At 43.9% G+C, this 12,445-nt stretch overlaps 1 protein-coding gene across 1 annotated transcript in view; it reads right to left on the bottom strand.

Moving 5' to 3' along the window:
• The window catches only part of LOC124280516 (pachytene checkpoint protein 2 homolog), a 33,064-nt gene that overhangs the window by 3,262 nt on the left and 17,357 nt on the right, over positions 1 to 12,445 (bottom strand). The window contains exons 8-10 of the mRNA XM_046716471.1: positions 11,942 to 12,095; positions 5,161 to 5,273; positions 4,421 to 4,490 (exon numbers count right to left, since the gene is read on the bottom strand). Of these exons, the coding sequence (XP_046572427.1) occupies positions 4,421 to 4,490; positions 5,161 to 5,273; positions 11,942 to 12,095 (337 nt within the window). The remainder of the gene's footprint in view (positions 1 to 4,420; positions 4,491 to 5,160; positions 5,274 to 11,941; positions 12,096 to 12,445) is intronic.

Consider the following 12,445-nt stretch of genomic DNA (forward strand, 5'->3'; position numbering starts at 1 on the left):
AGAGCTGAAAGAACATGAAGTAGTGCAATCAGGACATAATAAATGTGGGTCAGCCGCAGCCAGTCGGTACCTACAACGAATACAAGTTTTCATCAAATGTAAACACGATGAAAAAACATGTCAAACAACGAATAATTTAGATCAAATTTCAAACCATATAGTAGAATACAATCCTAAAAAACGTATACAGCAATAATTTTGATGTAAAGGTCCAAAAGAGAAAAGGATATGTGCCGTATAGGGACCCAGGTGCTCTCACAACCGTCCTCAAGGGCGAAAAAGGAGAGAGTGACAAACATGGCTGTCATGTGATACAAAATTGCCAAAAAGGAGGCAAGGGAGACTACTCGTGGGTTAGTGATGATTTTACGTCCGCTTTTTAAAGGGGACTTCAAGGGATTTCAAGTGTTCCACTATCATTTGCAAGAAGAAGGAGACAAGTATTTAGCATGAGTCAGGATAAGGAAAAATTCAATGTATCATGTATGATGCAGAGCTACAGATAACTTTTTTGGGTCATTGAGTTATGTACTCGCTTGTGTTCATATAAATCAAATAAAGTGTACCCATCTCACTCAAACTCAATTGGGTATTTTGCCATTTCCCATCAATTTTGAAAATATAATAAAGTTAAAATGTTAGTGTTAGTTATTTATATTTGATCTGTAATATGAGAAACGATAAGAAAGACTGCAAGTTGCCAAGTTCATGTGTTGAAATAGAACCTCCCAGTATACTTCAGTTATTTTATGTATGCACCGGTACGCAAGCTAAGATTCGACATTTTTGTGTGTAAGCATGTAAGATCAAATTTATTGAGTATTTACAAAAATTTAGCTAATCCTGTAGAGGTTTCCAATTCTTTGAAGAGAATCGTCCTTGGGGTACATATATGCCTTTTTAGCGGCGGAAAATGTCATGTGACAGTTGCATCAATCTTTTAATAAAAATATTGTACAATAAATAATAATCTTTTTTATCTATTACCCCATACAGCCCCCACCAAGTGGAGTTACCTTCTTGCTACGCATGCGCAGCCAACCAGGTAAGCACCTAGGCCCGTATCATCATTCCTTCTGCTGTATAAATCAGTGAACAGAATTGCGGGGAGGTGGGTGGCCCTACCCCAAAGACGATTCTCTTCAAAGAATTGGAAACCTCTACAGGTTTAGCTCATTCTTTTTCATAGAGATCGTCCTTGGGGTACACATATGCATTAACTCAGACTCCCAAAGACCGGAGGCTAGGGAGGAGGGAATTCTGTCAAAGTACACATAAATAGCGATCGTTAGGAAGAATGTAACAGATGTCACAACACTCACCTATCACGTGTCCCGAAGCTTCCGCGAGAGGCATGATGGGAGGGTAACCGACAGAGAGGAAAGTACTGAGACCCGACCTCACAGGTTAAGCAAAGTAATACGCACACAGTGCAAAAGTAAAAACCCCGCCCACATCGTGAATCTATTAAAGAGCACCGAAAGGGGGAAAACCAACTCACAACCGACTATAATCTCATGAGAGAAATCGAAAGTAGTTAGATATGATAACAGCGGATATATCAATTATACACAATTGAAAGCAGCATCAACTGTCCAGATAACGAAGACTCACTCGGTCAGGGTGGCAGGACACTGTCCACAGGAGAGAACAGAACGGCCAAAACACACATGATCACGAGAATGTGTATCGAGCTGAGAGTGCCTGATAAAAGTGCTAGGCCTGCTCCAAATAGCAGCAGAGCATACCTCTTCAATGGGCAGTGCCGATGCAAAAGCCTTTGAAGTGGCCACTGCCCTGACCGAGTGAGCCTTCAACCCCTCAGGGGGAGGCTTGCCCTTAGCCTGATAAGCAGCACAAATGACCGACACAAGCCAGCGTGATAGGGTCTGTTTGCTCGCCGGCATGCCAGCCTTCCCGCCACCGTAACAGCAGAACAGATGGGTACCCGTACGGATCCCTTGTGTTCGTTTGATATTGACCTTGAGAGTCTTAGGGACATCCAACGGGTGAGTGCTCGTTGCAGAGGTCCCCGATGTGGAAGGCTGGGTAAGAGTAGGAAGTTCGATAGGAGCTGTCACATGGAAAGCGTGATCGATCTTCGGGCGGTAAGTATCCGGGAGGCGAATACTGACACGATCTGGATGGAACACAGTCAGCGCCGGGTCTGCCGACATAGCATGTAAGTCGCCAACCCTTCGCCCAGATGTTACCGCCACCAGAAATACGGCCTTCCATGTTAACAGCTGAATGGAAATAGTCGATAGACGCGAAAACGTAGGACCGGACAGCCAATCTAGCACGATTGACAAATCCCAAGGTGGGCTGGTTCACCTGACAGCAGGTTGAACCCGATCCACGCCAGCTAAAAAGCGCTGCATAAGAGTGCTGCCCCAGAAGAGCACCATTGACAAGGGTGTGGAAAGTTGACATAGCGGTGGAGTAGCCACGAATGGTCGAAGCCGCAAAGCTTCTTCCAAACGAGCTTGCAAAAACTCCAATACTCGGACTAAATCCACAGAAAAGGGATCTGCAATCCCCCTATCTGAACACCAGCGCACATAGCGGGACCACCTATCCTCATATTAAACATTTGTCGAATCCCACCTCGAAGCCAGAATTGTGTCTGCAACTGCTGCAGGAAGTCCCATGCTTCGAGGCTAGACCTGACAGAGGCCAAGCCACCCACTGAATCCTTGGATTGGGGTATGGCGCGCCGTTCTGAGTGAGAATGTCCGGTCGCAAAGGTAATAGAACATGAGGCTGAGCCAGAAACCTGAGAATTACCGGAAACCAGCTCTGTGACAGCCATAGCTGTGCCAGTAGCACAAGTAGCCAAGCTGGCTGGGTGGACAGCTGGGAGAGGACCCGGGGGAATGAGTGGTAGAGGCGGAAACGCCCACAGCACCTTGCCCATCAAATCAGCAGGAAGGCGTTGGAAGCCAACACCCTCTGGTCCAGTATTCGAGAGCAGAACACGGGTATCTGATTCGTCCCGCCGGATGCAAAAAGATCCACCGGGAACGATCCGTACAACTGGGAGATAACTCCGAATATCTGCCAGTCGAGCATCCACTCGTGCGGGGCCAGGATCTGGCGAGAGGGTTCTCCAGCCCCGGGAGATAAACAGGAATCACCTGACAGTTGCACTGGTCACACCAGAGGAGAAATTCCCACGACTCCCGAAGGAGCACTAGGGACACCGTGCCGCCTTGCTTTAGGATGTACGTCATGGCCGTACGGTTGTCCAACTGAAAATGAGCCACCTGGCCCTGAACATGCTCCCGGAAGGGCTCGAAAACCAACAGCACAGCTCTCAGTTCTAAGACGTTGATGTGAAGGCGGGCTTCAGCTTCGACACCGAAAGACTGCCCAGAACACCCCCCTGTAAGAGCTGACGTCAGGATTTCCAAAGGGACCCCTTGGAGAGATTCCAGACATTGGTCCACCACTGAAGGTGAGGAGACAACCACCCGGGGACTGTGAGACACTTCTCCAGATCCTCCGAGTGAGCCCACAGACTCGCCAAAGCTTGCTGTATAGGGTGCATCCTCATGTGAGTTGTGAACCACGCCCCGAGAAAAAACAAGTCCTGGGTGGGTACCAGGTCGGATGTCTTGATAATGCAATATTTCAACCACGTGGCATGCTAAAACTTCCCGCTATGGAATAGCAACACGTGCGTAAACCACGGGAAAGCTAGCGTAAAAGTTTAATTCAAAGTCACATAAATGAGAAATAACAGACTGCAAAGTCCATAAAACGTTTTTTCAAAACGAATAAAGACCATACATACAGTTGTTGAGGTCTCAGACATTCTTCTACAAGAAGTAAATCAGCTAGTAACTCAGGTTGGAAATACGTGTGAACGCTTGAGTGACAGCAGAAGAAATGATGATATGGGCCTAGGCGCTTACCTGGTTGGCTGCGCATGCGTAGCAGGGAGGTAACTCCACGTGGTGGGGGCCGTATAATAGTTAAAAAAGATTTGTATTTATTGTACAATATTTTTATTAAAACATTGATACAACCGTCACGATATTTTCAGCCGCAGAAAATGCATATATGTACCCCAAGGAGGATCTCTATGAAAAAGAATCAAGTGTACTTGTATGCAATAGACTTAGTAAGAATTGAGCTTTCACTTAAATATTTGCGTAATTTACACAGATAGGCAGCTTATCTGTACTTCTGATGATGTGCTCGAAAAGTCAAAATAATCATAAGAACATTATAATGATATGAATATTAATGGGAGTATGGGGTTTAAAAATCATGGGTGTTGCTATATTTGTTTCCATGTGTATATAATCCTATTAAAGAGGGCAAAGGATAACCTTTCAGACAGGAATTGGGTTTATATGGTGCATGAAAAGCCAGGTAGTCCCACAGATGGGGACCAGCTACCTGGAGAATTTACCTGCACAAACATGGCGTGGGCAATAAAAGGGAGTTTCCGCAGGGTCCTTCCACTCAAACCTTGGCTCTTGCTGTGGAAGAAAGCAACATCATTGTGAGTGAGTCAACATTGTACATCACATCAGAACTTCTTCATCAACAAGTGAAGTAGTGACAAGCATACACATGACGTGACATCTCACTCAATAATACAGACTCTACAAAGTGGCCATCTTTCCTCCAAACCTGGCGGCCAACTGGTGATCAGGTTGTCATGACAACTGGTCACCCCTATCCATCCAAACACTGGCTATTTCCCTGCTTGTTCCAACAATCAGTCTTCTACACATTCCAGTAATAATGATAACAATCATACAAACAGTCATGTCAGTCCAAACATGGCATCCTTGACATCTGCTGACAATAATTGTAATATATGATGCATGTCTTTATGTTAACCCAGACAATTTGAGAGTGAGTGAGTATGGTTTCACGACACTTTTAGCAATATTCCAGCAACATCACAGTGGGGGACACCAGAAATGGGCTTCATACATTGTACCCATGTGGGGAATCGAACTCGGGGCTTTGGCGTGACGAGCCAATGCCTTAACCACTAGGCTACCGCACCACCCCAGACAATTTGAGAAAGGGACAAAAGGAGGAATGTGGTTTCTTTGTATAAATACATGACAGGATCTCATCTTATTATCTTAACGTAACACACAATGTTCCTACACCATTTTCATATTGATTTCTTACATTGCGACATTCCTGAGGTGCAGACTGAGTCTAGTGGCGTCGTTTTCTATAAACCTCATCACCTCCAGGTCTCGGAGGTCCAGCAGCTGCTGGGCAGGGCTGATTATCCCGGACTGAAACACACCAGTAGAACACGAGGCTACAGAAAACAGTAGAACATGAGGCTACAGAAAACAGCAGAACATGAGGCTACAGGAAACAGTAGAACATGAGAATACAGAAAACAGTAGAACATGAGCATACAGAAAACAGTAGAACATGAGCATACAGGAAACAGTAGAACATGAGCATACAGAAAACAGTAGAACACGAGGCTACAGGAAACAGTAGGACACAAGGCTTCAGAAAACAGTAGAACAAGGCTACAGCAAACACGACACGAGGCTACAGAAAACAGTAGAACAAGAGGCTACAGAAAACAGTAGAACATGAGCATACAGAAAACAGTAGAACACGAGCATACAGAAAACAGTAGAACATGAGCCTACAAAAAACAGTCAAACATGAGCATACAGAAAACAGTAGAACACGAGCATACAGAAAACAGTAGAACAAGAGCATACAGAAAACAGTCGAACACAAGGCTACAGAAAACAGTAGAACATGAGGCTACAGAAAACAGTAGAACATGAGGCTACAGAAAACAGAACATGAGGCTACAGAAAACAGTAGAACACAAGGCTACAGAAAACAGTAGAACATGAGGCTACAGAAAACAGTAGAACATGAGCCTACAGAAAACAGTAGAACATGAGCATACAGAAAACAGTCGAACACAAGGCTACAGAAAACAGTAGAACACGAGGCTACAGAAAACAGTAGAACATGAGGCTACAGAAAACAGCAGAACATGAGGCTACAGAAAACAGTAGAACACAAGGCTACAGAAAACAGTAGAACATGAGGCTACAGAAAACAGTAGAACATGAGCATACAGAAAACAGTAGAACATGAGCATACAGAAAACAGTAGAACATGAGGCTACAGAAAACAATAAAACATGAGGCTACAGAAAACAGTAGAACACAAGGAAACAGTAGAACACGAGGCTACAGAAAACAGTAGAACATGCGCATACAGAAAACAGTAGAACATGAGCCTACAGGAAACAGTAGAACATGAGCATACAGAAAACAGTAGAACAAGAGCATACAGAAAACAGTCGAACACAAGGCTACAGAAAACAGTAGAACATGAGGCTACAGAAAACAGTAGAACACGAGCATACAGAAAACAGTAGAACAAGAGCATACAGAAAACAGTCGAACACAAGGCTACAGAAAACAGTAGAACATGAGGCTACAGAAAACAGTAGAACATGAGGCTACAGAAAACAGAACATGAGGCTACAGAAAACAGTAGAACACAAGGCTACAGAAAACAGTAGAACATGAGGCTACAGAAAACAGTAGAACATGAGCCTACAGAAAACAGTAGAACATGAGCATACAGAAAACAGTCGAACACAAGGCTACAGAAAACAGTAGAACAACAAGGCTACAGAAAACAGTAGAACATGAGGCTACAGAAAACAGCAGAACATGAGGCTACAGAAAACAGTAGAACACAAGGCTACAGAAAACAGTAGAACATGAGGCTACAGAAAACAGTAGAACATGAGCATACAGAAAACAGTAGAACATGAGCATACAGAAAACAGTAGAACATGAGGCTACAGAAAACAATAAAACATGAGGCTACAGAAAACAGTAGAACACAAGGAAACAGTAGAACACGAGGCTACAGAAAACAGTAGAACATGCGCATACAGAAAACAGTAGAACATGAGCCTACAGGAAACAGTAGAACATGAGCATACAGAAAACAGTAGAACATGAGGCTACAGAAAACAGTAGAACACGAGGCTACAGAAAACAGTAGAACACAAGGAAACAGAAAACAGTAGAACACGAGGCTACAGAAAACAGTAGGACATGAGCATACAGAAAACAGTAGACCACAAGGAAACAGGAAACAGAACACAAGGAAACAGAAAACAGTAGAACACAAGGAAACAGGAAACAGCAGAACACAAGGAAACAGAAAACAGTACAACATGAGGCTACAGAAAACAGTAGAACACAAGGAAACAGGAAACAGTAGAACACGAGGCTACAGAAAACAGTAGAACATGAGGCTACAGGAAATAGTAGAACACAAGGAAACAGAAAACAGTAGAACACGAGGCTACAGAAAACAGTAGAATCACGAGGCTACAGAAAACAGTAGAACACAAGGAAACAGGAAACAGTAGAACACGAGGCTACAGAAAACAGTAGAACATGAGGCTACAGAAAACAGTAGAACACAAGGAAACAGGAAACAGTAGAACACAAGGAAACAGAAAACAGTAGAACACGAGGCTACAGAAAACAGTACAACACAAGGAAACAGGAAACAGTAGAACACGAGGCTACAGAAAACAGTAGAACATGAGGCTACAGGAAATAGTAGAACACAAGGAAACAGAAAACAGTAGAACATGAGGCTACAGAAAACAGTAGAACACAAGGAAACAGGAAACAGTAGAACACGAGGCTACAGAAAACAGTAGAACATGAGGCTACAGAAAACAGTAGAACACAAGGAAACTGTAGAACACAAGGAAACAGAAAACAGTAGAACACAAGGAAACAGGAAACAGTAGAACACGAGGCTACAGAAAACAGTAGAACATGAGGTTACAGAAAACAGTAGAACATGAGGCTACAGAAAACAGTAGAAAACAAGGAAAAAGGAAACAGTAGAACACAAGGAAACAGAAAACAGTAGAACATGAGGCTACAGAAAACAGAAGAACACGAGGCTACAAAAAACAATAAAACACGAGGCTACAGAAAACAGTAGAACACAAGGAAACAGAAAAGAGTAGAACACGAGGCTACAGAAAACAGTAGAACACGAGGCTACAGAAAACAGTGGAACACGAGGCTACAGAAAACAGTAGAACACAAGGAAACAGGAAACAGTAGAACACGAGGCTACAGAAAACAGTAGAACATGAGGCTACAGGAAATAGAACACAAGGCTACAGAAAAGAGTAGAACATGAGGCTACAGGAAACAGTAGAACACAAAGCTACAGGAAACAGTAGAACACGAGGCTACAGGAAGCAGTAGAACACGAGGCTACAGGAAACAATAGAACATGAGCGTACAGAAAACAGTAGAACACAAGGCTACAGAAAACAGTAGAACATGAGGCTACAGAAAACAGTAGAACATGAGCATACAGAAAACAGAACATGAGCCTACAGAAATAAGAACATGAGGCTACAGAAAACAGTAGAACATGAGCATACAGAAAACAGTAGAACATGAGCATACAGAAAACAGTAGAACATGAGGCTACAGAAAACAATAAAACATGAGGCTACAGAAAACAGTAGAACACAAGGAAACAGTAGAACACGGGGCTACAGAAAACAGTAGAACATGAGCATACAGAAAACAGTAGAACATGAGGCTACAGAAAACAGTAGAACACGAGGCTACAGAAAACAGTAGAACATGAGGCTACAGAAAACAATAAAACACGAGGCTACAGAAAACAGTAGAACACAAGGAAACAGGAAACAATACAACATGAGCATACAGAAAATAGTAGAACACAAGGCTACAGAAAAGAGTAGAACATGAGGCTACAGGAAACAGTAGAACACGAGGCTACAGGAAACAATAGAAAATGAGCATACAGAAAATAGTAGAACACAAAGCTACAGAAAAGAGTAGAACACAAGGCTACAGGAAACAGTAGAACACGAGGCTACAGGAAACAGTAGAACACGAGGCTACAGAAAACAGTAGAACACGAGGCTACAGAAAACGATCCTTGGCAGCATCTGGAAAGTACATTACACTGCAACCTTGTAACAGCACAATACAGAATCCACCCACAGTACAGCTGTGTAGTGGTAGTTTCAGCTGCATGGTCAAGGCTACAGTACAGCTGTGTAGTGGTAGTTTCAGCTGTATGGTCAAGGCTACAGTACAGCTGTGTAGTGGTAGTTTCAGCTGTATGGTCAAGGTTACTGTACAGCTGGGTAGAGGTAGTTTCAGCTGTATGGTCAAGGCTACACTGCAGCTGTGTAGAGGCAGTTTCAGCTGTATGGTCAATGCTACAGTGCAGGGTGTGTAGTGGTAGGTTCAGCTGTATGGTCAAGGTTACTGTACAGCTGGGTAGAGGTAGTTTCAGCTGTATGGTCAAGGCTACACTACAGCTGTGTAGAGGCAGTTTCAGCTGTATGGTCAATGCTACAGTGCAGGGTGTGTAGTGGTAGGTTCAGCTGTATGGTCAATGCTACAGTGCAGGATGTGTAGTGGTAGTTTCAGCTGTATGGTCAAGGCTACAGTACAGCTGTGTACTGGCAGTTTCAGCTGTATGTCAAGGCTACAATGCAGGATGTGTAGAGGTAGTTTCAGCTGTATGGTCAATGCTACACTGCAGCTGTGTAGTGGTAGTTTCAGCTGTATGGTCAATGCTACAGTGCAGGATGTGTAGTGGTAGTTTCAGCTATATGGTCAATGCTACAGTGCAGCTGTGTAGTGGTAGTTTCAGCTGTATGGTCAATGCTACAGTGCAGGATGCGTAGTGGTAGTTCCAGCTGTATGGTCAATGCTACACTGCAGCTGTGTAGTGGTAGTTTCAGCTGTATGGTCAAGGCTACAGTGCAGGATGTGTAGTGGTAGTTTCAGCTGTATGGTCAATGCTACACTGCAGCTGTGTAGTGGTAGTTTCAGCTGTATGGTCAATGCTACAGTGCAGGATGTGTAGTGGTAGTTTCAGCTGTATGGTCAATGCTACAGTAAAGCTGTGTAGTGGTAGTTTCAGCTGTATGGTCAAGGCTACAGTGCAGGATGTGTAGTGGTAGTTCCAGCTGTATGGTCAAGGCTACAGTGCAGGATGTGTAGTGGTAGTTTCAGCTGTATGGTCAAGGCTACACTGCAGCTGTGTAGTGGTAGTTTCAGCTGTATGGTCAATGCTACAGTGCAGGATGTGTAGTGGTAGTTTCAGCTGTATGGTCAAGGTTACTGTACAGCTGGGTAGAGGTAGTTTCAGCTGTATGGTCAAGGCTACACTACAGCTGTGTAGAGGCAGTTTCAGCTGTATGGTCAATGCTACAGTGCAGGATGTGTAGAGGTAGTTTCAGCTGTATGGTCAATGCTACAGTGCAGCTGTGTAGTGGTAGTTTCAGCTGTATGGTCAATGCTACAGTGCAGGATGTGTAGTGGTAGTTCCAGCTGTATGGTCAAGGCTACAGTGCAGGATGTGTAGTGGTAGTTTCAGCTGTATGGTCAAGGCTACACTGCAGCTGTGTAGTGGTAGTTTCAGCTGTATGGTCAATGCTACAGTGCAGGATGTGTAGTGGTAGTTTCAGCTGTATGGTCAAGGTTACTGTACAGCTGGGTAGAGGTAGTTTCAGCTGTATGGTCAAGGCTACACTACAGCTGTGTAGAGGCAGTTTCAGCTGTATGGTCAATGCTACAGTGCAGGATGTGTAGTGGTAGTTTCAGCTGTATGGTCAATGCTACAGTGCAGGATGTGTAGTGGTAGTTTCAGCTGTATGGTCAAGGCTACAGTACAGCTGTGTAATGGCAGTTTCAGCTGTATGTCAAGGCTACAATGCAGGATGTGTAGAAGTAGTTTCAGCTGTACGGTCAATGCTACACTGCAGCTGTGTAGTGGTAGTTTCAGCTGTATGGTAAATGCTACAGTGCAGGATGTGTAGTGGTAGTTTCAGCTATATGGTCAAGGATACAGTGCAGCTGTGTAGTGGTAGTTTCAGCTGTATGGTCAATGCTACACTGCAGCTGTGTAGTGGTAGTTTCAGCTGTATGGTCAATGCTACAGTGCAGGATGTGTAGTGGTAGTTTCAGCTATATGGTCAAGGATACAGTGCAGCTGTGTAGTGGTAGTTTCAGCTGTATGGTCAAGGCTACAGTGCAGGATGTGTAGTGGTAGTTCCAGCTGTATGGTCAATGCTACAGTGCAGCTGTGTAGTGGTAGTTTCAGCTGTATGGTCAAGGCTACAGTGCAGGATGTGTAGTGGTAGTTTCAGCTGTATGGTCAAGGCTACAGTGCAGGATGTGTAGTGGTAGTTTCAGCTGTATGGTCAAGGCTACAGTGCAGGATGTGTAGTGGTAGTTTCAGCTGTATGGTCAAGGCTACAGTGCAGGATGTGTAGTGGTAGTTTTGAGCTGTACGGTCAATGTTACAGTGCAGGATGTGTAGTGGTAGTTTCAGCTGTATGGTCAAGGCTACAGTGCAGGATGTGTAGTGGTAGTTTCAGCTGTATGGTCAATGCTACAGTGCAGGATGTGTAGTGGTAGTTTCAGCTGTATGGTCAAGGCTACACTGCAGCTGTGTAGTGGTAGTTTCAGCTGTATGGTCAAGGCTACAGTGCAGGATGTGTAGTGGTAGTTTCAGCTGTATGGTCAATGCTACAGTGCAGGATGTGTAGTGGTAGTTTCAGCTGTATGGTCAAGGCTACAGTGCAGGATGTGTAGTGGTAGTTTCAGCTGTATGGTCAAGGCTACAGTGCAGGATGTGTAGTGGTAGTTTCAGCTGTATGGTCAATGCTACAGTGCAGGATGTGTAGTGGTAGTTTCAGCTGTATGGTCAAGGCTACAGTGCAGGATGTGTAGTGGTAGTTTCAGCTGTATGGTCAAGGCTACAGTGCAGGATGTGTAGTGGTAGTTTCAGCTGTATGGTCAAGGCTACAGTGCAGCTGTGCAATGATAGGCCCTTGTGAACTGAAGGTTTCAGTTGACGAATATCTCACCCTCATTAGTTCGTTGAGACAGGAGAGGTAGATCTTGAATATTGCACATGGAGAGGGGGGACCGATGTACTGCTTGATGTCTGCCCGGTCTACAAATGCCAAGTCTATAGCACCAGTCACATTAGATGTAGTAAGGATCAGCACATTGGGATGCCTGAAACAGAAGTCCATTCTGTTGAAAGGAGATTCCAGCAACATAAGACAACCTATATTAACAAGTCTCTATGGTCATGATTATTACAACAAAATCTTTTTAATTGATTTATATGTTCTTCAAAAACATATCACACATAAAATATACATGATACAGGAAGGGATTGCTGATTTATTTATGTTTTTATGATGGATAACAAGAATATAAATCTCTTGAAAATCAACACTGGATAGCTCATAACAACCTTACTTTTACTTCTCATTTTGAGATGTTCACAAGCCTCCAGCAGTCTGTGTAAACAATAATCTGTTTGAGTTATGGAATTCACAACTTTCTGTCTGTAGACCCTT

The sequence above is a fragment of the Haliotis rubra genome, unplaced genomic scaffold, assembly GCF_003918875.1.
Source record: "Haliotis rubra isolate DU_JTF1 unplaced genomic scaffold, ASM391887v1 Scf269, whole genome shotgun sequence".
Taxonomy (NCBI): Eukaryota; Metazoa; Mollusca; class Gastropoda; order Lepetellida; family Haliotidae; genus Haliotis; species Haliotis rubra.